Here is a 25,870-nt window from a genome sequence, read left to right as displayed (position 1 = left end):
CTGTTAGTTTGGGGATCCTGAGGGAGAAACATGCATCCCATGTAACTGCTTTGGGATGCAGAAAAGTTCTACCCGGAAGCTTGGATCCATACACAGCTGTAACTTGGGTTCACTGGTTTCCCAAGATGCAGCTTGGTCCATCTCAAACTCACTAGTCTTAGATGCTGAAGTCAGCATTTTCTAGGCAAGAAGACACTTGCTGCCCCCTAGGTTTATCAATATTAGCAGTGGTAATTGCAGAAAGGGCAGCTGGAGAGTTCCCCAGGTCATTTCCTGCTCTTTTATCTCAAAGCGGTGAGCCCTGTCTATAGCTGGTATATGCCACTTTCAGCAAATTCCAATTAGAGGGAAAATCAGAATTTGTAAAACTGCTAGATGACAAGTGGGGTGACTCCTTAAAAAACAAACAAACAAACAAAAAAACAAAAAAAAAACAGAACTCTGTAACACATCTCCTCCCTGAGTTATGATTTTACTAAGTTCATGTGACAGAGGCAGTCTTTGAAGACAGGCAGAAGCAGGTACAATGATACAGTGGTTCTCTACCTTCTTAAAACTATACCCTTTAATAACAGTTCCTTATGTTGTGGTGACCCCTACCCATAAAATTATTTTGTTGGTACTTCATAACTGTAATTTTTCTACTGTTGTGAATCTGATTATCTGATACGAAGGGTATATGATATTTCACTCCAAAGGGGTCATGGCCCACAGGTTAAGAACCACTGGATTAGACTATGAAGGGCCTCCTGTTAGCACCGTAGTTTTCACTCTTTGTTAGCATGCTATCACACTTTGGGGGACTTTTTGGAGACTCTTTCCTATACCATATTCAGCTTTATCATTATATACTTAAAAATAGCAATCACAGCAGGTATTCTGTTTTTATTTTATTTTATTTTATTTTATTTTATTAAGGCAGGGTTTCACAATGAAACCCAGGCTCTCTGGAACTTACAATGCAGCCCAAACTGGCCTCAGACTTTGAACCTCCTACCTTAGCCTCCAGAGAGCTCCCTCCATCCTGTTCTGCAACATGGTTTTCTCTTTTCTATGTATTTTACCTCCAAAGAGTTCTCTAAGATTTCTGTTTTCAATCAACTAACCTTTTGTTTAAGAATGCATATTCATACACATTTACTAAGAAAAGAAAAATGCTGGGTCTGGAGGCACATATCTGGAATCCCAGTACTTAGGAGGTGGAGGCAGGAGGATCAGGTGATCACAGCACAACCAACATTGGCTACACAGCAAATTGGAAACCATCCTGGGCTACTTGAGAGCATATTTCAGTAACAATTGTAATAAATTTATTATCAACTGGGCCGGGTTGCATATACAACTAATCCCAACATTTGGGAGGCAGAAGCAAGAGGATCATGAGTTCAAGGACAGCCTTGGCTAGACAGTGAGCTCTAGGCCATCAGGGGCTACATGAGAACTTGCTTCAAAAATAAAAATGGGGGACAGGATACAAAGATACTTTGTGTACTGTCTCCCAGTGGTAAAACCTTATAACCCTGTTATACAATATCATAACCAGGATGCTAATGTCTGTGTGTGACCAGCTGTCTTTCTGAGGTTTCTGTGGTTTTACTGGTACTTGAGACAGGGTTTCTTTGTATAGCCTCTGCTGTCCTGGAACTTGCTCCGTAGACCAGGTAGGTCTCAAATTCACAGAGAGTTGCCTACCTCTGCCACCTGAGTGCTGGGATTAAAAGCATGGGCCACCGCCACCAGGTTTATTAATTTATAGTCTTAGGTTTGGATTTCTACTACCCCAGCAAAGAAGCAAAACAGTTTGTTCTGTTGCATTTGGTGTATTGTGACTTACGTTTTTAGTAGCTGTATTTCTCAAGGTATAACATGTATATGACATGGTTCCTAGGGCTGTTTGTAAACACGGAAGCAGGGCTGCCAATAGAGAATAGGAATGAGCCACCACAAGGAACTCTATGTTTAATTTAAAATGGCCAGCAAGCAAAGGTAAAAAGATGTAAATTTAATTTCCAATATATCCAAAATAAAATATTATTTCAAACATGTAATTTGCTGCTCTTACTCAGGCTGACCTGGAACTCACTGTGTAGCTCAGACTGGACTCAAACTTATGGCTCCTTCCTGCCTTATTATGGGAAAAGGTCTGGAGAATATACCAGAGAGTCACTACTCAGGAAAGGGAGGAGATTTTGTAAGGGCAGCCTGGGAAGGCTTCAAGTAAGAGGGGCATGGTTGCTGGGCCAGGGTGGGAAGGTGCAGGAATTCTGAAAAGGAGCCCAATGGTACTTAGAGGCAATGGGGCCCTGCAGACCTTGCTGTGTCAAGGCTGTGCTGAAGGGTTGATACTGGAGTTCAGAGGCACTTCCAGAGGTGTTGGAGATTCCTCCAGGTCTGAGGTACAAGGGCTGTCAGGGTTGTGCTTCAGACACTACTGCCTCTTATTCGACTTCCCAGTGCATCTTAATAGCAGTTTTATGTGAGATCTCAGCTTGCAAATGTTCTAATCTGACTTCACTGAGACTTAACAATACAAACACTTATACCCCTTGCTATCGTAGATTTATGAGCTCCAGGGAAGGTCTCGAGAGCTACAACAGCCAGGGACCAAGACATCTGGCTGGTTAGTACACACACACAAAGCGAGGAGGCTCCATTAGCCCGCCTCAACCCCGGGCGGTGCCTCCGGGCCCCCTCCCCCCCAGTTTTCCCGACCTGAGGGCGGGACGTACAGTACCGGGGGGCGTGACATACTGCACCGGGGGTGTGCCCTGGCCGCAAGGGGCGTGGTTTTCCCTATGCGCAGCCTCCTCGCGCGTCCGTCCCGCCCTATCGAACCTCCGGCGCTCGACTGCTGGTGTCTGGCGGCGGCAGCATGGCGGCGGGGGCGGCAGAAGCGGCTGAGGTGGCCGTGGCAGTGGTGGAGGTTGGCTCGACCCGGCAATTTGAGGAGCTACTGCGCCTCAAAGCCAAGTACGCGCGGGGCGGCGAGAGGGCCGGGGTACCGGCGGGCGGCGGGCCGGGGCCTCTGGACTCGGGGGCGGCCCGCTAGTGCGGCATGCCCGGAGCTGAGCTCGCGGCCCAACGGCGGCCCTGGCCGGGCCCCGCCGGGCCCCGCTCCGGGCAGGCGGGGGCAGCGCAGCTCGGCGGCCCCCGTGTGCAGTGGACCTGTCTCCCGGAGGCCCGCATGTGTCGCCTCCTGAAGGACAGGCCCAGCTGGCGTCCCGGGGCTTTCCGAATCGCCAGCTGGCCTGGGGAGGGTCTGCCGCGGCCGGGCGCACTGCATATCTCGCCTTTGGGGAAGAATTCCTAAGACCAGTCCCAGGGATGCCTAGGAAACCAGCACCTCGGAGAAGGCGTGCACGTGGCTCCCTCCCTGTGATGCTGCCCAGCCTTGGGCTGCAGAGTAGTGTGTGTGTGTGTGTGTGTGTGTGTGTGTGTGTGTGGTGTGTTGGGGGTTACGGGGACGACTACCTGGGATCCCCCAACCTTTCCTCAGCCGCTTACCTGCCAGTAACCCTGGGGCAGGTTTCGTAACCCCACCCTCAGCTTCCTCCCTGGTGAACGGGCTGGTGGTGTCCCCAGGGTTGCTGTGATGGTTCGCTTGATGTGCTGCAGTGGTTGACGTACCGGAAGCTCTCTCCACTGCTGTGGGGCCTTGGTGTCTTCACAGAGCAGAGCGGGCAGGTGGGAGAGTGACTTGTGCTACTCCATGCAGCATGGGGGAGAATTAGAATAGCTCATTCAGAGACTGGCGGTGTACCTAGTGCGTGATCCACCAGAAGCCCCTAGGTCAAGCTCTAGCACCGAAAACAAAACAAACAAAAGCCTTCCAGTTCTTTCGAATTTCAGGTTTACTTGGTACCTTTTTTTTTTTTTCTTGCAAAGAAGAGTTAAAAAGAAGAATGACATTTACTCGTTGGTAGAAGCCGGGTTCTGATTGATCCAACATTATCTGGCATTCTTCAGGCAGAGGTATTGCTGAGGACGCTGGGGATGGCCTCATGGAACGACGAGGGCTTGTGTCGACATGCCCTTAAAAGTTCAAACTTGCATCATCTGAGAAGATTCTTTTATGTGTGTGTGTGTTTCACATGCTTATCTTGCTTTTGTTTCATGTTTTAAATTGGTTTTAGTGGGTAAAAGTTTATATGTCATTTGTTCTGCAAGTTCAAGGTCAGCTTGGTCTTCATAGTGAGTTTCAGGCTAGCCAGAGGTATACAGGCAGACCCTGTTTTCAAAAAACTAGGAAACAGACACCCACTCCTCCCAAGGGTGGAAAAAGCCCAAGCAAGAACAGCAACAAAAGCCAGAATCACTTATTTATATGTATTCTTGACACTGGTGTATTCCTGAGAAGACTCAGGAGACAGTGTTAGAGTCTGCAGTGACTCATCTGAATGGGACTCATGGGAAGTGCTGTGTGACACCCAGGGAGGGAGCTGCTTTGGGTGGATATGGAAGCCATTAAAAATACTGAATAGCGTTTCGGGGTGCAGTTCTTTCCATGTCTTTGCTTCTCATTTTTAAAATTTGATGTGGGTTGAAACCTACTTTTTATTTATTTTTATTTTGTTTTTTTCGAGACAGGGTTTATCTGTGTAGCTTTGGAGCCTATCCTGGCACTCGCTCTGGAGACCAGGCTGGCCTTGAACTCGCAGAGATCTGCCTGCCTCTGCCTCCTGAGTGCTGGGATTAAAGGCTTGTGCCTGGCGAAATCTACTTTTATTAATATTTTTTTCATTTTGTGCATGTGGCTGCATGTTTGTCTGTGTATCATGCAGTGCCTTCAGAGGCCAATGGATGGATCCTTTGGACTGTAGTTACAGTCCCTGTGTGGGTGCTGGGAATCCAACCCAGGTCTTTTGGAAGAGCAATTAGTGCTCTTAATCACTGACTCATCTCTCCAGCCCAGAAATTTCCTTTTTGTTTTTCTTTTCTTTTCTTTTCTTTTTGGTTTTTTCAAGACAGGGTTTCTCTATGTAGCCTTGGCTGTCCTGGAACTCACTCTGTGGACCAGGCTGGCTTCAAACTCAGAGAGCGACAGCTTCTGCCTTGAGTTTTGGGATTAAAGGTGTGTGCCACCACTACCTGACTCAGAAATTTACTTTTTATATTAAAGTCATCTGGTTTGATGTATGTGTTAAGTTACTGAAATCTCAACTCCTTGTGTATACACAAGGCCCCAATGTTAGTGGGGGTGGGAGGTGGGTACTGGTATTATTTGTTGATCAATTTAGAGGTTTGGTCCATTCATAAACCACTTAAGAGTCGAGGATGTGATAGTGCTTAGTAAGTGGTAGTATAATTTGCAGATGAATAACTGGAGTAGTGGAACATTATAGTAGAACAACACATGGTTATTGAGCTCTAATTGTTTCACTGATGGGGAACTGAGACTCAATGTGTCTAAATATTCAAATATTTTGGGGTGCAGTGCAGCTTAATGGTGGGGTGAACATTCAAGGCCGTAGTAGGTTTGAACACCAGTGCAGTAGTTAAGGGAGTCTCATGTTAGTGAGATTTTCATCTTGATCTTTCCATAAAACAATATGGCTGTTATGAGGGAGAGACTGGTTACATATACAGCAAGAAGGTGGCATCATCTCTGTATCATATATATACATATATACATATATATATGTATATATATGTGTGTGTGTATATATATATGCGCTTATATTTGGCATGCCATGCTTAAATGGAAAATAAGAGCTGGGCATGTATATATAAGAATATCTTGGGCAATAAAAAGGACTTCACATTAAGCACATGCAATGATGTTATGTAAACACATTTTTGTTTGATCTTTCCAGCATCCCAGGATGTAAGTTATTACTGTTTATAGGTGTGGGAGTTCAAACAATTCAAAGTCATGTTGATGCCGGTGGAGCAAAACTGAGCTCTGTGTGCACATTTTGTTCTTCCTTCTCCCCCATGCTCTTGTTTGAAGCAGGGACTCGTGTAGTGGAGGCTGGCCTGGAACTCAGGATGTGGCTTAGGATGACTGAGCTCTTGATCCTTCTGCCTCCACTTTTTTAGTGTTTTTTTTGTTTGTTTGTTTGTTTGTTTCCCTTTTCACCCTGGGGCTCATACTAACAAAGCCTGATCACCTGTTTTATTTTTCATTTTGTTGTATTGAGTCCTGGGCCTCAAGTATACCAGACTCTGCCACTAAGCTACATCTTTATTCACCTACTGTAATTTTAAAAAGCAATCCGATATTGTCATCACTTGCCTATGTCATTAAAATTCTTTGCAGATTTGATTTTTAATGGATTTTAAATATTTAAATATTTTAAAGTGTTTTGTCCATTTAAAAACTGTTGTTAGATAATAGCTTGTTTTTTTTTTGTTTATTTTTTGTAGTAGTAGAAAGATAATTGCCTTCATAAATCTTTGTATTGTTAATTCTTAGAATAAATACCTTATGTGTTTGTACTTTCTACCAGTAGGGTAAGAACTGGCTTCTTTCACTTTTTAGAATTCCTAACTAGAAAGTGCATCCCACCTTTGAAAAGTGTAGTTTTGCTCTTGTGTAGCAATAGAGTGTAGTGGTTGTAGTTATCTTGGAAGCGCGTTCTTGAAGTCTTGGAGCCCCTCCAACCACTGATTTGTTATTCTGGCTTGCCTTGTGCTTGGACTTTATGTATATAGATTTACACAGTTCTACCCTGCTTCCATTCCTTTCTTGGCCCTCTTTTCCTCCTGTGGTGGTTAGTACTGATTTCACTATGGTAGGGGCTACAGTCACCAGGAGACCTGTCCATGGACATTTCTGAGCAGGATCTAGATTAGATTAACTGAGGTGGGAAAACCCATCCTGAAAGTGTATGGTACTCTACACCTGCTCTGCCTCCCAAGTGTTTATTACCATGTCAGCTAAGTCCCCTCCCCTCCCCTCTCTTCCCCTCCCCTCCCCTCCTCTCCTCCCCTCCCCTCCCCTCCCCTCCACTCCCCTTCCCTCCCTTCCCCTCCCCTCCCTCCACTCCCCTTCCCTCCCCTCCCCTCCCCTCCCCTCCCCTCCCTCCCCTCCCCTCCCCTCCCCTCCCCTCCTTTTTTCTCATTGTAAGCCCTTTAAGTTGTCAGGTGTTCTGCCACTGCCACACCTGGACCAGTTGCTAATACATCTCCCCCTTGTGAGAATTTTATCTGTGCTGTGATTTCTCCCACTGCCCATCAAGATCACCTTAGTTCCTCAGAAGCCAAGTCAAGATTTACCTGAAGGAAGCCCTGCTACAACTTTTCTCTGAGTCTGATTGAAGTGATGCCAGTTTCACAGTCTTTGAATCTTATCTTTTTCAAGCAGTTTATCTCAGGTCACTCTTTAGATGATCATACCATGCTTGTTCTCAGTTTCTGTCACATTCTCTAAACAAATGAATTAGGTTGCATTTGCTTGTAGTTTCTCATGCTCAGGAAGAGTGCAGGTGTGTGGGGTAGCTAAGTGCCTTCAACTTCAGACATGTTCTCAAGATAAAAGCCTCCTTTTAAAAAATGACTATCTTGATTTAATCATGTCAGAATGAAAATTGCATGATAGCACTAAATGAATGTAGCTAAGCTTTTCCTCTTGTGCTGCCTTCACCACTCCTAACTGTCTTGGGTATTATGATATTCCTTTAATCTAGCACATTTGATTTCTTTTGCAGATTTGTCTGTGGTTGTGTGTATCTAGAGAGGCCTCCTCACCCTCCTTTTTTAACAGTTGGGTTGTGTTTCATTGTTGGTGTGTAGGGTGCTTCGCTCTATCTGTGAACATTTGGCTGTGTTATATGTCAGACTGCTTGGGCATTCTTTGATGAGGCCTGGTGCACTGCTTTCCTTCTCGTCACAGTTAGGCCTTGGAGCCTCTATAGATGCTCTACTGGCTTGGGAGTTGTGGCCAGAGCCTACATAGGCTCATGAGGGAGGGTTTCAGGGTTCTCTCGGCTAAAATTCAGTTCTAGATCCCTAGACAACTTAAAGGAGGGTTAAAAAATGAATGCAAGAGTGCAAGAGTGCTTGATAGAACAGTCTGCTATCAGCTGAGGCCTAAGAACTCACTCTTGTAAGATCTTTCAGATACAAGTCTGTCTGATGCAAATTGTAACCCATTTAGGAAATGAACAGTGTGTCCTTCTTTGCCTTAGGTATAGCCTCCTATTTGCCTTTGTATCCCCATAGAAGGCTAACTAGTCCTTCTGGTCCTGTTCATTGTGGTCCCCCTCCCCATTTCCTGCCCACTTTTGAGGTGGTCTGATTGGCTCAGCTTGGCCTTGAACTCCTGATCATTCTCGTGCCTCAGCCTCTGGAGTGCTGTGGTTACATACTAGGCTTCCATTTCTGTTTCAGCATATCACCTAGCTTTGTACTTGAACAAAACCAGGACTTAAGGAATCTTCTGTCTAAGCCCTCCCCATCCCTACTTCCCTTTTTTAAGTTTTTCTATGTAGCCCTGTCTGTAGTGGAATTCATTTTGTAGACCAGGCTGGCCTCGAACTCACAAAGATCTTCCTGCCTTCCAAGTACTGGGGTTAAAGGCATGCGCCACCACTACCTGGCCCATCCCTACTTCTTACACGTCCTTTAATCCATTCTTAATTCCTTGGCTCTGGACTAGAAGGCACTGTTCTCTTTGCTCTGACTTCCTCTTCCAACTCCTTGGAAACCTTGCACCTACAGTTGCCTCAAATTTTCAGCTCTCTGTCTACACTGGCATTGTCCTTATACCATACAAGCATACTGTGATGCTTGGGGCTCCTGCTTCTTTTAGCAGTTAGCATCATTCACTGTTTGTTGCTACCTTTAATGGTAGTCTTTCCTTCCTTGTCATTCTTCTCTTGACTTCTGCAAGATCTGGATTTAAAACTCCTTAAAACTCCTTTTCCTCCATCTGGCCTGACTTGATGTTGATAAGACTCAGAGACACTAACCTCCTGTCTCTGTCCCCTCAGTGACATGGTTGGCTCTGTATTTTTTTTTTCTTTTTTCAGACAGGACACTCGAGTTTTATTCAGTCGGTCTAAAAGCAGGTGTTAGACCTCTTGGTCGTGAAGTGTGGCGTGTGCTGGTGCTACAACACACAGTGAGGAAGCAGGAACTTTATCATGGTGTCCTGTAACTGCTTGACAGAAGGCCGTTGGCACTTTCCCTCTGATATCACCCGCAGTGGGGCCTCAGGTTGAAACTCTGCACAGTGTACCATCTCTTCAGATGACTTCTTCATCTTCATATGGGACCAAAATTGGGATGTGGCCACCACATGGTTCGTTGCAAAGATTCGCATGGGGTATAGGGGTGGTGTGTGGCACTTTGGGGTGGGCAAGCAGTGCCCCTTCACCTTGTACTCCGGAAGCGTGCCTGAGGACTACATGGTGGATCCATCCTCGTTTGTCGCCAGCCACAAAAGGAAGTGCTGCTTTCAGGGCAGGCTCTCACAAGGGAGTGGCTCTGTATTTTTTGATTGCCACATTTGTAGAGAACCTTGGTTGAGCTTGAACCCTGTTATTAATACTCCAGTAGATGTAGTCAGCCTTAGATTGTGGTCTGTCACCTTTTCCTGCCCCTTCTGGTTATGTCTTTCTTCATTTTCTTCATGCCCTTGTGTGTATTGGAGAACTTCTGTTGTGGGTAGGGTCCCACTTCTCATATTTTTTTTTTTTAAGATTTAATTTATGTCTGTGTGAGTACTTGTGTAAGTGTATTTTGGTGCCCATGGAGGCCAGAATGTTGGAGCTGTGTTTGAGACCTTTGTGAACTGTGACACTCATGAGTGATGGGATTTGACCCTGGTCCTCACGAGAGCACAGCAAGCATTCCTAATGCAGAGCCATCTCTCTAGCCCCTTTATCATTTCTTTTTTTTACCCCTCCCCAAGACTGGGTTTCCCTTAAGCTCAGAGTACTGGATTAAAGGAGTGTGCCACGACTGCCCAGCACCTTTATCTTTTCTTATTCCATTCCTTGATTATAGGTAAATACATTTACATCTTTTTCCATATGGCACATTTATATGTGTTTTTCCCTCACCCTGGAGGAGGATTTTATTTGAATTTAGAATTCTATAAATTCAAGTTTCAGCTAAATTTCAGCTAAATTTGCTTTCAAAGGTATGTCTGATGGGGGAAAGTGCTTCTGTGCATGTGTTTGTCTTACTGGATGATAATAAAGTAGTTTGGTCAATGAGGCAGCAAGTTAGGTGGGACTAGGAGTCAAGGAGGATTCTGGGAAATGTAGTAAAGAAGTGGTGATCCACACAGGAAGTGACATGGTAGAGAGACTCAAACAAGGGCAAGAAGGAAGTGGGCCGCCTTCTCTGTTCCTCCAGAGTCACCATGTGAAATGAGGACGCCAATGGAAGGCATCCGATAAGTCTTATATATAGATTTATGATAATTAAGACTGAGCTAACAGATGAGAAAACTAGTTATTGGCCAAGCAGTATTTGTACCTAATAGAAGTCTCTGTGTATTATTTGGGGTCCTAACTCCGTGGGCAGAACTCAGACTGCTGGCGGAAAGCGCCTACATGGCGGTAGGGCTTGGGCGGCTTTTGGCGGAAAGATTTATTGTAACATATGTCTTTGTGAAGATAGTTTTGCATGAAAATAACTAAGATTGATTATTTGAGATTTCTAGGAAATTAGCAATCTAATGGCTCCACTGTCAGTTCATGGAGATGCTCAGAGGGTCCTTTGGCAGCACAACTGCAAAGAACATTTATGAGCAGTAGTCTCAGCCCTGCTTTCTTTTGGCTTGCCTATTAGGACTTTTTGTTCTTTGTGGTTACAGTTGTACCCTTTGTCACAATACTAGATGATATTAATAGTAATAATTTGCCCACAGCCATTTCTCAGCAGTAGCTTTCTTTTACAGAAGTTCAGTTTCTACTTTCATCAAGAGTCTGAAGACATAATTGATATGTCTGTTAGTTGAGATGGATGGACATTTAGAACCACTTACTGGGGCTTAAATCTTGACTCAAGAAATGTCATTAACTTGAATATTCATCTAAGAGTCTGAAGTCTGGCAGTGATTCTGTGTAATACAGCTAGATTCTTAGTTTCCTTGGTTGGAGAATTTAATCTACAGTAGTGTTTGCTTCCAGAGTTATTACAATTTTAAAAAATGTGTTTTATTGATTTGCAGGTCGCTCCTCGTGGTTCATTTCTGGGCACCATGGGCTCCGCAGTGTGTACAGATGAACGATGTCATGGCAGAGTTAGCTAAAGAACACCCTCATGTTTCATTCGTGAAGGTACTATATATATTCAGTCTTATGTTTTTTTATTCTGATTTATGAGGTAGACTAGATTTTATAATGTAAAGGAAGAAGCTGTGAAATTCCAAATACTTGAACTTTGTATTGCATTCTGTTGTATTTGCACTAAGTTATTCTAAGTTATTACATTTCTCACATAGTATAAAAATCCCTACAGAGTGGGCAAAGGATAGAAATGTTTGACAGCAAAAGCAGACCAGATAATTCACTGGATAATTTTGGTTTCGTAGTAATTAACTAGGACTTTATTGAGAAAATATCTATGATGTGGAAAATGGTCCTAGAAAGTGTATGTGAACAGGTGGCTGGGGGTGGTTAGTAGGAAGTCTTTGCTATCTCTGCCCCTCCCTCTCTATACTGAGCCCCTTGTTTTATTCAAGTCTTGGTTCCTACATTCCTGTTGTCTTTTGAGAAGGTGGACTCTAGGAAGTTGATGACTGTGCTGGAGGTCAGCAGACTTGCTTTTACACATGTAGTCAGTCATTCAGGAGTAATACTGGTTTAGGTTTAAGAAAAAAGTGAAATATATATTGAAAATAATGGATTATTGGAAAAGGAGGTATACTCTGTATTCACAAGTCTTAATTCTTAGAGTTTATTTATTTACTTTGAGGCAGGGTCTCACAGCACAGACTGGCCTTAAGATCTTAGTTTTCTTGCCTCCCATCTGCTGGGATCAGCAGCTTGTGCCTCTGTGCTCCAATGCTGAATCCTTAGGATTTAAAACAAAACCAAAAAGCTTGTTTTTATAACTGTAAATTGTGAGTTCAACATATATGTTGACAAATATACCCATATATGAAATTAGAAACCATATAAAGTGCTGGTGTCTGTAGGTCAGAATTCTGGTATGTGATTCCTTAATTCCTTTTCGTGGTAGGTGATAACATTTTCTGGCAGCATATGTATAGACAGCACTTGTGTGCTATGAATTGGTATTGTATCTGATGGCTTAAAATTTCAAGCAGTAAAGCAAGGTGGACATTGAGAAGGCCCACTCCATGTCTTCCCTGCCAACCCTTTGTCCTTCCTCTAAGAAACCAGCTGTATTAATTTTGTATGAATTCTCTCAGTGTTTCTTTATGCAGATAGAGCAAATATGAATATAATAGTTAGCTTTTTAAAATTTAAGGACTTATTTAAAATTCTGATGAAATGCGTAATGTAACCTTAGAAGGTAACCCTAAAATGTCCAATATAAATAATAGAAGGGTACATTAAAACTGCATGCTTGGTCAGTGATAAAAGATAATGACTACAAGTGAAATGAATGATTAAACACTTCAATCATAGAATTAGTCAGGATGATGGTAATTGTTCCATGTCTGCTTTCATGCGTATAATGTTACTGGTTTAGGTAACACACTGTTCTCAGCTGCCATCTGAATGATTTATTTAAAGTGACTATAGAATTGCTTCTCACATTGGTACCAGACTTGGCAGTGAGATTTTAAGTTGTTCAAGTGCTTAAGTGTCACAGTGAGCCAAGAGTTGGAGGTGTGTGGTACTGCTGGATTGTCAGGGATACCTGAACCTGACTGCATCTGCTGTTTAAGGGAATGGCAGCAGTACTTTTGTTAATTAGGACTTCTGGAAATTTCTGGAGTGAGGCTAATAATGTTCTACCCCATCGTCTTTTTTATCTTTTCTTTGAGTGTGTATGTACGTTTGTTTTTGTTTTTTTGAGACAGGGTTTTTCTGTGTAGCCCTGGCTGTCCTGGAATTCACTCTATAGATTAGGCTGGCCTTGAACTCAGAGATCTGCTGGAAATAAAGGTGTGTACTACCACTGCCCAGCTATTTTTTCTTTTTGAGTTGGGAGTCTCACTATGTTGCCTAGGCTGGTCTCAAACTCTTGTACTCAAGCCAGCTTTCTACATCAGCCTCTTGTAGCTGGTACCTCAAGGATGTTCTACTATACCTACTTTCCTTTTATTTGCTTTTTTTAAAAAAGAGATTTGTTAGTTTGGCATTTTTGACTTGTGAAATAAGTGATTGTTCTATTCTTTTGTGATAGATTCACAAAGTCATTTAAATAAGTGATCTTTTTTTTAAATCAGTTTTTTGGTGGGCATACAAAATAAATGAATTATTGTTATTATTATTATTTTGAAGCAGGGCCTTATGTATCCTAGGCTGGCTTGTAACTTACTATGTAGCATGGATGACTGAGATTTTGATCCTTCTGCCTCTGTCTCATGAGTGATGGGATTGTAGTGGGTGCCATAATGTTTTGGTTGTGTGGTGCTGGGAGTCAAACCAGGGCTTCCTGCATGCTACACCCCTAGCCTAGTAGGTGATCTTGAATAAGGTGTTTAAATGGATTGTAACTACCAAGAACTTAGTTTTCTAATTGATAAGATACCAGCTCAGACAAATTAGCCACATGTTTCTAGTCAGTTGTGAAGCTTGTTCCTACTGAAAGGTGAGAGGCAAGGCTTTTCATGTTCATTCTCTGGGAGTCCCTTGTTCCCTGACTTGTGATGTGGTTGTAAGATGAACTGGTGTTACCTCTCTGATGGGCTAGGTCCTTCCCCATCAGTTGCTGCCATATCCAGTTGTATTCTGAAACTTGGGTCCCTCTGTAGGCTGTCTCATTTCTTAAGAACTTTGAGGAAATACATGAGTTTCTTCCACTGCCAAATGCTGTACAAAAAAATTAAAGCTTGTTCAACATAAATTGAAATAGCTAATTAAAATATCAAGTGCATTTTCTTTTCAAAATACGTAGTAGTTTTCTACCTAAAATGGAAGTATGCTTTATTGGCCTGTGTATATGATGGTAATGGGTGGGTGAACGGATGAAATCATGATGTCCACCTCAGCCTCCTGGGTGCTAAGTTTACAGGCTTGTGATAACCATTTTAGTGGGAATACATATCTGTCAATTATTTGGTAGAATCTTTCATAATATGATATTTGGAAGGGAGAGAAAGTAGGGAGGAGGAAGAAGGTCTAAGGCTTTGTCAGTGATGAAAAGACTGAATGCTTTGGGAAGAATCAGATCTAGTTTGTAGGAAATCTGTCCTCCCCTTTCTTCTGCTTCTCACTTGCCATGTATCATAGTTGCTTTCCTATTGCTGTGACAAAATACTCCAACAAAAGCAACTTGAGAGACACGTGTATTTAGTTATAGTGCCAAGTTCATCATAGCAGGGAAGTCAGCTGTAAAAGCTTCATATTTAGAAACAGAACTGCAAAGGATGCATGTTCATGCTTGGTTTACTTGTCTACTTAAATAGCCCAGGATCTCCTGCCTATGGAATGCTGTCACCTACATTGAGTGGGCCTTCCACCTAAGTGTAATCAAGTTAAGTTGGACAGTCCCCTCACAGTCATAACCAGAGGCCAGTCTTTGAGGTGTTTCAAACTTTTGTCAAGTTGAGAGTTAATTAACACTAACCATTACTAAACATTCCATTTCAATATAAACTTTCTTAAAGATTAGAGTCAGTTAGAGTTTTATAATGTTGCGTAGTCAGTATTGTTTCATTGTATAGTGTAGCATTCTCAGCCTGTGGGTTGCAACCCCCTTTGGGGGTTGAACGACCTGACCCTTTCACAAGGGTTGCCTGAGACCATTAGAAAACATAGATATTTACATTATGATTCATAACAGCAAAATTAGTTATGAAGTAGCAACAAAAATAATTTTTATGGTTGGGGGTTACCACAACATGAGGAACTATATTAAAGGGTCTCAGCATTAGGAAGATTTAGAACCACTGGTATAGTGGCTGCTGTGTTTGAGAGTCAAGGGTATAGAAGAGTTACACAGTTAAATTGCTGTGTTTTGTAGCCCCTGCACCATCCCTTTTAGTGTTGAGAACTATAATTAGTACCTCATATCTATGTTAGGCAAGTGTTATACTACTAAGTTACATTGAGGCTGTCGGAACCTTCAGGGATGGAGAGGTGGCTCAGCAATTAAGAGCACTGGATTAAGAGCACTTGTGAGGGACCTGGTTTCAGTTTCTAGTACCACGTGGTGACTCATAACTGTCTATAACTTTAGTTTCAGGGCATGTGACCCCCTTCTCTAACCTCTGTGGGCACCAGGCATGCATATGTTGCTCATATATATGCTCATATATATACACTCATACACATATGATAAAAATTTTAAAGAAACAACAGGTTCCTTAATAGTTGATCTATTCCTTCACTGAAATAGGCAAGTGTCTCAAAGACAGAGTTCATGCTGCTTAGTTTCCAGATGGCTGTACAAATGCTCTGTATAAAATGATTGAGATGAAAGTACTGGTTATTGCCAGGAGTAAATGAGTTAGTGCACAAAACACCAGGCATTATCTAGCTTAGAGTAACTCAGCTGTGAACCATCCCCATGGCACTGACCTGCAAAACTAAAGTAGAAGAGTGAGGATCCTGCAGGGTATGGTGGCGCACATCTTTAATTCCAGCATTCAGGCAGAGGCAGGGGGACCTCTTAAGTTTGAGGCCATGCTGTTCTACATTACAAGTTATAGGCCAGCCAAGACTACATAGGGAACCCTTGTCTCATACTCCCCTCAAAGAATGAGGACCCCCCCCATCTTTTTAATCCTCACCCCTTCTCCCATGCTCTGAAGAGCTTCTCAGCAGTAGGGAACAAGTGATTCCTTTCAGAGGCATCATTGTGGAGATAGTATGTGGGTAAATCCAATCCCTAAAGTTCAGTCTTCCTTGTGACTGTAGTAGTAGAAAGCTACGTGTGGCGTAATGACAGAAGCATAGATTTTCTAGTTCAACTTCATTTTGGAGCTGTACCATTTCTCTGTATCTGAGCATAAGTTTTAGCCATGTTTGTCCAGAGAACCAGCCAATGGGACCTGGTGATACAGACAAGGAGATTTGATGTAGGTATCGGCTCACCTCACTACAGAGCTTTATAAGCCTTTTCAAACTGGAGAAGCAGAGGTAGTTGTATTATTCCATCTCTAGTAGCCCCACATTGGGCTCCAATCTGTAGTAACCCATCTAAGTGGGGCTTCAGTCGGATCCAGCTGCCTTGCCTGGTTTGTACCTGAGAAGGGGAGTGTGGGTTGAAAGACAGAGACACAGGATACAATCAGGAGGCAATCCAGTGAATACTAAATGCCCCAAGTGTATTCTTCAACATTCTTAAATACCCCAACCAAAAAGGGAAAAATGGCAAAAGACTTCTTTATCATGATACAAGGAAGAAACAGACTTTCTTCCTTTATTGTCCAAACATTTGGTAACAATGCCTTAGACTAAATCTCTCATTATCTGGCCTTGAGGGTTAAGAGTAACCACACCTCAGACCAGACATCCACAACCAAGACCAAACCTCCTACAGTAGCCATGCCTTAGACCTTTAGGTCTTATGAGTTCAACCTTGGAAGAGTAAGGAACTCTGATCTTAAGCCAAGATGAATTGAAGCCATTTTTATGGGCCCTCACAGGTAGTGCTTTGCAGTCTGTGCTAGAGACATGAGAACCAAGGAACTGACAGTGTAAATGTTGAGTTCCAGGGGCGGGAGCACAAAGGTTCAATAACATGGGGTTCTTATTCCAGGGGGGAGGAGATGGGTATTCCAGCCTAAGCAGAGAGTGTGGACTCACCTTTCCTTTGTCGATTTTGTTTTGTTGAGGCCTTTTGTGTGGTACTCTCACATTTTGAGGGCACATGAGTCTTCCTTACTCAGTCTGTCTCTCAGGTGAAACACTTTTATAGGTATGCCCACAAATGATGGTTTACTGATTATCAGGTCTATTCATCTAGTTTGTAGAGGGGCTCATGGTATGGAGCTGGCTGTTCATGAAAAGTAGCTTTGGGCTCTTGCACATGCAGGTCATTTAAAAATATTTTCTATTTTCATTACTAAGACCATTATACTGGATTAGAACCATATTTTCAAAGAATTTTGATTACTGCAAAGATTTCATTCTGTGGTTCTGGGGATTGTACCCAGGGCTACCTGTATGCTAGACAAGTCCTGGGAGCCTTTACCCCAGCTCTACAAAGGCAAGTTAAGCTGTCAGGTAGTGCTAATGTTTTGGAGAACTGTTGTGGCTTATTGGAAATCCTGTCTCCTCTTCTGTGTGTTTGTCTGTTCCCATGGCCTCTGTGAGGAAGAGCTTCTTGTCTTCTAGAAGCTGGTTTGAGGGAGGCACTTATAGTGATCCTCAGGCAGGAATGGCAGCAGGGATCTAGTTAACTAACACATGTAGGTTATATGTTAGGGTGCTGTCTATTCTGGCCCAAAAACTTGTGTCCTTTTAATGTTGCTCAGGTGGACAGTCTTTTTGTGAGCGATACTCAGCTCTTTAGAAAGTAAAAGAGTGAGCTGCTGGGTGACATTGTGGGCTTGCTTTTGAAAGCCTAGCTTTCACTGGCACCGTTGGTCTGAGTATGGAACTGTGCCTAAGAAAGAAAATAGCACACACTTTTCTAATTGCAGTTTGTTCTAAATGTATGTGTTAGGCTGCTTTCTCTTTGATTTTTTTCATCACATGAGAGGACAGCTGTTGCTAATTGAAGATTTAAAACCGTATTAAGTACATTTGAAAACTGGAAACAATTAAAAAACATTATTGCAGAAGGCACTACAAATATCCTTATGAAAGACTGTGAAAAGGTGAGTTAGTGAGGCAGCATGAGACCATGCAGGCTGGACAGGGCCTCCGCAGGCCAGGCATCATTCCCGCACAGGAAGTCTGACTGGGTACAACAGAGTTAAAAATCACATTTCAAGCCCAGTGGAAATCTTTCACTCTTGGAAAAATTCAGTGTGTGTGTGTGTATATATATATTTTAAACACATTTAACAATATAATTTATCAATAAATTTTATTTCCTATAGGTATAATGTGAATATAGGTTTTTATTGGTTTCAAAAAGTTTATATTAAATTGACAGTCCTATGAGAGAAAAATAATATATCTTGGTTTTTCCTCAAAGTATATTTATAAAGACCTACGTAAATAGCATATAGTAATTGTGTTCTAATTATCTAGAAATTGTGTTTCTAAATCTTTTTGAAACCCATGTGCCAGATACCACATCATACCTTGTTTGATGAGGGGCCCCAAGGAAATGATCAGACCAAGTACAGTCATCTTAGTCAAAATGAGTTTACATGTTTGAATAGACTGGAGAGCAAGCAACAAGCAGGCTGTTTGCTAGTGTCCAGCAGCCATGCAGGGGTTAAAAGTAAAATTTATCAGACATCAATAGTTTATTGAAGAAATACTCCTTTTTGCTCCATAATTTGCAGAAAGCTGCAACTGTCAGTCATGATGTACTGCCTCTTGAAATTAGTCAATAGAGCAAACAGCAAGAATTGCTGTGGGCAGAAAATAAGCACTGTAATCATGACATAACTGGGGTCAGTGATTTATGGATTTCAATATAGTAGTAGCTGCATATGATTGAAAATTTACTAGGTCACTAGTGCACCAAAAATTTTATTCACAGCCTCCAGGCATCTTTTGAAATGTGCAACAAAATAAAAACCTCTGAACCTGTTTTGACACTGCAGACTCCGTGGATGACATGCCAGCCCAGTGAGTCTCATTTAAATGTAAATGTGTCATAAACTTTTGTCCTATAGTCTTAAAATACCATGGACTTGAAGGGACAGTGCATGTGAAACTGATTTACATAGCAAAGTAGAGAAAGGACCAGTAATAATGAAGCTTGGGTTCTTTTATTTTAAAGCTGGAAGCCGAAGCCGTTCCTGAAGTATCTGAAAAATATGAAATTAGTTCTGTCCCCACCTTCCTGTTCTTCAAGGTAAGGATGCAAGAGGCACCAGAGATGATGGTCCATCCAAGTGGCTCCAGGGACTGTATGTTTTGATTCTTCTATCCTCTCCTGATCTTTTTGGTTGTTCCTGGCCTTGTACCTTTTTCTGGTACTCTCTCTTTTTGCACTGATGAGGACCATGCTTTTTGCTTGCCATGGGCCATGGGCAGCCCACAGCTAGAACTGGAGCCTCCTGATCAGAAGCCAGACTTCTCCTGCAGACTTAGTACTCCCTGACCCAGGTTTGAAGTGGGTTATTGAGAGCATGTGCCTGGATGTGAGGAGACATCTGGTTGGTTCTAGTTGATTAATGACTCCTTGGGAAGCAAGTGTAAATCTTTGCTTCAGGGCACCAGTGGGTACCTCAGCTCTCCAAAACTTCATTTGTGTTCAGTAGGTCCATTCAAGCTGGTCTTATTTTGAGATGTCAGTGCTTACCCAATATAATCCAAAATGAGTGTTTCTAGGTGAGAAGCAGCACAAGCAATTGCTAATCAGCCGCTCTCACTTCAGGAACAACAGGGATGCCTTTAAAAATTGGCTAGAGCTATTTATTTACTATAACCTTGGAGTCTAAAATATAGATAATGGTGAAGGAATGCCACTGTATTCTAAATGATGTTTCAAACTTCAGAATTCTCAGAGAGTCGACCGGTTAGATGGTGCACATGCCCCAGAGTTGACCAAAAAAGTCCAGCGACACGTGTCTAGTGGATCCTTTCCTCCTAGTGCTACTGAGCATATTAAAGAAGATCTCAACGTTCGCCTGAAAAAGTTGACTCACGCTGCCCCCTGCATGCTGTTTATGAAGGGAACACCTCAAGAACCACGCTGTGGTAAGAATCTGATCCTGATGATAGGTCCCTATCTGAGTGGGTGCTGTGGATGCATGTGGAGTTAGGTGGGTTACATTTCTGGGTGTCATCGCACAAGTCAGTGGTAGCTGTCAGTTTGTACTGTATTCTTGGAGGACATGGGGGCCAGCGGGGATCTTCTGGAAGTTACCAAATTCAGGCTTTCTGTGTTTCATATCTGAGTTCTTGGCACGAAGGTAACTTGCTCACCAGGTGGCAGAGCTGGGAGGGATTAGGTTTCAGCTGCCATATTGCTATCTCTGTTAATGGGTCTTTAGCCCATGTAAGGTTTTTTCAAAAGGTGTGTGTGTGTGTGTGTGTGTGTGTGTGTGTGTGTGTGTGTGTGTGTGTATGAGCATAGCGTGTAGACCAAAAGAGGCCAGAAGAGAGTGTTGGATTCTCTAGAGCTGCAAGTAGAGGTGGGTGCTGAGAATGAAACTTGGGTCCTCTGTAAGGACAACAAGCACTCTTAACCTCTGGGTCACCCCCTCCCCCTCAGCCCTCTTAAGATAAATATTTGTTTGTTGGTCTGTCTGTGTGAATGTATGTATGTGCATGCCAGAGGAGGGCATTGTTTGTCAGTTTCTACCTGTTCCTTTGAGGCAAAGTGTCTGGAACCTGCTATGCTGTCAAGTCCCAGTCATAGTTCTGTCTCCATCCTCTGGGAGTCATTTACTGGATGCTTGGCTTGTTATATACATGCTGGGACACACCTCCAGTCCCGATGGCTGTGCAGCAAGCACTCTGAGCTCCTGAGCATCTCTGGGCTGTGCAGTTTTATTCTGAACAGTTTTCTTCTTTGGCAGTCTCCTCATGTTTTTGTTTAGATGTGTTAATTTCATTAGGGCCTGGGCCTGCCCTGTGTCTTCTTGCTTACCCTCTTGTGCTTGATAGCTGTTAATAGATTAAAGTTCACTGATTCCTGGCTTATAGTATCATATACTTGCTGTACATGAGGGTGCTTGTAATTTTACTCTTAAATAAGTTTTATCATTATTTGTCCCCCTCTGGTATTGAGCTTATGCTGTTTTCTTTTTAATGTCCCTACTACATTATTATGCTGCATACTGGAGTTTTTAATGCCTTTTGATGATTCTGTTGAGACTCTAAGGATATTTGTTTCAAGTGCACTGGAGGGGATTTATTAACATAGGCAACAGTAAAGTTGGATATGCTATTGATAGGATTACTGAATGTCCAGCATGATCTGAAAGAGCCAAGCTGCCATTCTAAATGTGTTCAGGTTAAACTCTTCCTCTGTGGTCAGGAGGCAGTCTCCTTCTAGCAGTAAAGCATTCTGCTAAGTTCTTTTTAAAAAATGAAGTGATTCCTTTCTCTCCTAGTTCTGCCTGAAAGATTTCCCAGTTAATCAATGACTTGAAACAGGCAGCCTTCACAGTGCTTTCTTGTTACCTTATTTTTAGTGGAGGTTGGAACTGTCGCTCTCTCTGGTGTTTAATGTTAAGGACTACAAAATGTGTGCAAACCTGTATGTCAGGCTGTACGTACAAACCCAGAGTCAATCCAATCCAATACCCTGTTCTTTTTTGATTTTACAAGCCAGGGTTTCTCTGTGGCTTTGAAGGCTGTCCTGGAGCTAGCTCTTGTAGACCAGGCTGGCCTTGAACTTACAGAGATCCCACTGCTTCTGCTGGGATTAAATGCATGTGCCACCAGCTCCCTGTTCTTTTTCTGAAACCTAACAGTAGCATTCTCTTTTCTAATAACCTAGTGAAACTGACAGGAGGCAAAATTGACTGGGGAATTGTTATTAGGCAGCAGAGAAGGGGGTTTGCGTGCTTCAGCCCTGCCACTGAAGTTGGCTCTGCTGGGTACAAGTCAGGTACCATCTTGACTTTCAGCTGCTGCTCTGCAGGGTGCTGGGGTGGGGTTAGTCTTGGAAGGCCTTTCAGTGCAGTGGCTGTCTAATTTTTCAAACATATTAGTGGCAAACATAGAAATAGCCATTTAAAAAAAATTAACTTTTAGGTTAGAATACATTAGACTATGATACCATCTTTTCCCCTCCCCTCCACAGTATCAAGCCCCTTCCAGTCAATCTGGTTCTCTTCCTTCCTTTGTTAGTTCCCTGCTGCTTTCATGTTCCTATACTTCATTCCTCTTTCCCACCCACTTAGAGCTCCTCCTTCCCTTTCTAGTATTGTGACATTCCATGAGCGGGTCTCTCTCTCTCTCTCTCTCTCTCTCTCTCTCTCTCTCTCTCTCTCTCACCTCACGTATACATACACACATAAAAATTTAAATCTAGTTTCTGTACACAAGAATAAATGTGTTACTTGTCTTTTTGAATTTGCCTTATCTAGAAATAGTCTTTTATTTCACTAAACTGAATTTTTGACATATTCTTGAGTTTTTTATATTGTGACATTCAGACTACAAATAGAATAAAAAGAAAATTTAAACATTCTAGAGCAATCTGAAAACAAGATTTTATAGACATTTAGATAATGAAAGAAAAAAGGTAAAGAGATTGTTAGATGCATAAGGCTTTAAACTGCAATTCCTTCTGTTTGGATGCCATCTTTGTAACTTTTCTAACAGCTCTAGTAGGTTCCTCTTTCCTGATATTTTGGCTTCTTGTTATATGTCCTCTTTCTTAGCACATAGAGCAAACAGATTATTAAAGGGTACATAATGAAGTGTCCTTTCCGGGTCAGCTGGAAAGCCTTTGTGTGGGGACTGCCGGCCACCTCCTCTGGTGTTTGTGCCAGTGCTGTTCCCTCTCTCCACCTTTTGTCTGTCTTGGGAGACATAAGCAGCTTCACTTCTGGTCTTGCTCTCTGAGCCTGCTTAGTGTAGAATTGTTAGTGCCCCATAGTGACAGTTCAGTGAAGAATGCAGGCTAGCCCCTTCATGAAAACATAGTCTTTGTGAGCCCAAGAGGTTCCTCTCAGGTAGCAGAGTTGTGTTTTAGAGCACTCTGCCATTAACACTGCTTTACTCCTGGTTCAACATCTGTTGTGGAGTAGAGCTATACTTGCATTTGAATCGGTGGCCCTGACCTTGCTTTGTGTTACCCAGAAAAACTTGAATAACATTTACACTGTATATCCAGGAAAGAGGGAAAGCTGTTTCCAGAGCCTGTTTGTCCTAGATCCAGTACAGGCCACAGCTGCTTTACTTAGGCTCCATCTGCAGAATTTATGGGGACTTACAAGCTGGTATAGAGAGAGTCTCAGGCCACAGATGTGAGTTTCCTCTCTTTTGGCTTTTCATGAAGATAGGAAGAGAGCTCACTTACCTTTGGGGAGGTTTCCTGAAACACTGAGGTCCTTCAGTGGGGTATGAGGTTATTGGGGGACTCTTGTAGCTACTGCAGCTAAAGCTGGTAGGTGTTTGGCTGTGGGAGCTTCAACAGTGAGAGTCAGATGCAAGGCATAAGTGCAGAAATACTCTTAAGGGTCTGTTTTAGGTAGTTATTAAATGTGGCAGTTAGGCTTATCACTCATGTCATGAGTGGAAATGACTGCAGATAGAAATGGTGATTTTGTGGTAAATGAGATTTTTTTTTTTAAACTTTTAAGTGCTTCTATTGCATGCATTCATTTTTCTTCAGGAGTGTATAAATATTTTGTTATTAGAATAAAGCCTTATTACTACTTTATCCTTAAGCATAACATTTCCAATCTGCCACTTTAACCCTTAAAAATGAAACCCTACCAATCAATCTTTCTAGTCTGCATGTAATTGCCTAAAGCCAAAATAAAGCCTTTTTTCAGCCAGTTACAGTAGAAACGAGCTAATATATTGGGAGCAGAATAACCATCAGCAGTCAGCCGTTAGCTGTTTACTAATGAACTCCCAGATGAGTGAAAACATTCAGAAACAGTGTTTGACTTCAGGCTGTGCATGAGCACCACACTTGAGTTGTAGGAAATGCAGCTTATGTGCTGCACGCTCACCCTAGTGCTTCATCTCAACAAACGGCAGAGCCAGGAAGTGACTGGGACTCAGCTGTAGATCCATGTTTTTAATAATAAATTCACTTTTGGGTGACGTCAGGTAAAACCATTGCAGTTAATCTTATGCTGGATTTTATGATTTGATTTCATTTGAAAATAATTGCTGATAGGAGGAAATCCTAGAGGAATTTTTAATTGGAAGAATAGGTTGTGATCCAGTGAATTGAAGACTATGTTTCAAAGAATGGTGAAATGAGAAAGAGGAAGGTGCTTTAGACTTGGAGATGTAATTGGTAAGAATTAGCATCTGGAAAGAAAAGTAACCTTTTTTCAGCCTGGACTGATAGGATGCTCACACCCACCCTTTCTTCACACTCATGCTTACACCCCTTCATTGTGAACACTTCACCAAAGTCTAATACACTCTTGGGACATAAATTTGTCACTATAGTGTAGAAAAAAATCATGCTACACACTGTAGGGAATGTGGAACTTTAGGAAAGCATCTATCAGGTTATAGCATAAGCTGAGAAGGAATGCTGTCAGTCTATAGACAGTTCATATGTAACAACAAAGATGATTTTAACATTTACTGTACTGTGATCACTTAGACCCAAAGAGAGCACTTCTGATTCCCATTCATCCTGCTCAGATGTGAAGATGAGAAACAGCTGCAGAAGTGTGTATGGGCTCACTAGAGTGGAAGTAAGGACTGTACTTGGGTCTCACTGTGGTCAAGCAGTGGTTAAAATAGCTGTCCTAGGTGTCCTGGTCAGTTCCTTGATGGAGAGGGAGGCAGCTATAGAGGGCTTTGTTCCATGTCAGGGTGGAGACTTGCCAGGCTGTCAGGGTTCTGCTCTTAGACCAGTGCTGTGTCTCCAGTTAAAGAGCAGCTTTGATAAACACTTACCCCACTCAGTGTTAATATAACACTGCAGTTGTGTTAACATATATGTTAAAATCTTGCTGTGTGAGGCTCTAGGTCAAATGAGGGGCTTAGCATTTTGTTCTTTTATACTATGCAGTTATTCTGATTCAATCACTGCAGGCGGGGTGGGCATTTCTGTCTCCTGGATACCATGTGACATTGTGAGAGATGCTGAATTCTCTTATTTCCTTGTTCTGTTGCAGGTTTCAGCAAGCAGATGGTGGAAATCCTTCACAAACACAATATTCAGTTCAGCAGTTTTGATATCTTCTCAGATGAGGAAGTTCGACAGGGGCTCAAAACATACTCTAATTGGCCTACCTATCCTCAGCTTTATGTTTCTGGAGAGCTCATAGGAGGACTTGACATAATTAAGGTTAGATTCTTTATGAAGACATTTTGTTTAGAGCATACATTTCTAATGTGTTATAATAAATTGAAACCATGTATTTCTTATTGCACCTAAGGTGAACACAGTATTTCTGATAGTCATTTGTCAGTATTCCATATTGGGGGTGTTCGAGATGGTTTATGCTGTAATAATGTCCTTCTTTCAGGAGCTGGAAGCATCAGAAGAGCTAGATACAATTTGTCCCAAAGCTCCCAAGTTAGAGGAAAGGTAAGTACCAGGAAGCTGGCCGCAGTGTGACCTGAGTATCTTAATAGTCTATAAATCCTGTTACTGCATTGTTCTTTCGGAGTAGACACCAAACATTTGGGTGTTTGCCTGTTGGGATTATAACTTGGTGGTTCCTCAGCACTTAGTCTTGAAAACTTGGGATGCTCTGATTTGGACTGGAGATGTTTTAGCTCAGCTTAGTGACTATGGAGGGTATATTTGCTGTTGCAGAAATATCACTTTTAGTGGGCCTAGGGCCTTATTTGGTTCCTGCTTTTTCATGTGAGCATAGCACTCTTGTGTTTTTGTGTGCAGCTGAAGTGCTGTGTTCTGTCCTTGAGTGTGGTAAGAGTTGAATGGGAAAAGCTCAGGTTTTGAGTGGCTTTTTTAAGTCACAGTAACAAAACTCAGGCAGACTCCAGAGCTGTGAAGCCATCCTTCTTTTTAATGAGGGATCACAGTCTGCTTCAGAAGTCTTGTGGAAGTGTTGTATTTTGATATGGACTTTTGAAAAGGA

The 25,870-nt window shown here is 42.5% G+C and overlaps 1 protein-coding gene and 1 pseudogene across 1 annotated transcript in view; one reads left to right on the top strand and one right to left on the bottom strand.

The window, feature by feature from the left end:
• Positions 1-2,817: 2,817 nt before the first annotated feature.
• Positions 2,818-25,870, top strand: part of Glrx3 (glutaredoxin 3) — a 30,623-nt gene continuing 7,570 nt past the window's right edge. The window contains exons 1-6 of the mRNA XM_027409082.2: positions 2,818-2,970; positions 11,126-11,234; positions 18,943-19,017; positions 19,664-19,865; positions 24,938-25,110; positions 25,292-25,353. Of these exons, the coding sequence (XP_027264883.1) occupies positions 2,873-2,970; positions 11,126-11,234; positions 18,943-19,017; positions 19,664-19,865; positions 24,938-25,110; positions 25,292-25,353 (719 nt within the window). The 5' untranslated portion in view covers positions 2,818-2,872. The remainder of the gene's footprint in view (positions 2,971-11,125; positions 11,235-18,942; positions 19,018-19,663; positions 19,866-24,937; positions 25,111-25,291; positions 25,354-25,870) is intronic.
• On the bottom strand, positions 9,002-9,352 carry LOC113831697 (annotated as a pseudogene).

This window comes from Cricetulus griseus, chromosome 3 (genome assembly GCF_003668045.3).
Source record: "Cricetulus griseus strain 17A/GY chromosome 3, alternate assembly CriGri-PICRH-1.0, whole genome shotgun sequence".
In the NCBI taxonomy this organism is placed as follows: domain Eukaryota; kingdom Metazoa; phylum Chordata; class Mammalia; order Rodentia; family Cricetidae; genus Cricetulus; species Cricetulus griseus.
The sequence above is the reverse complement of the archived record's forward strand: the minus strand, read 5'-3'. Positions and strand labels throughout refer to the sequence as shown.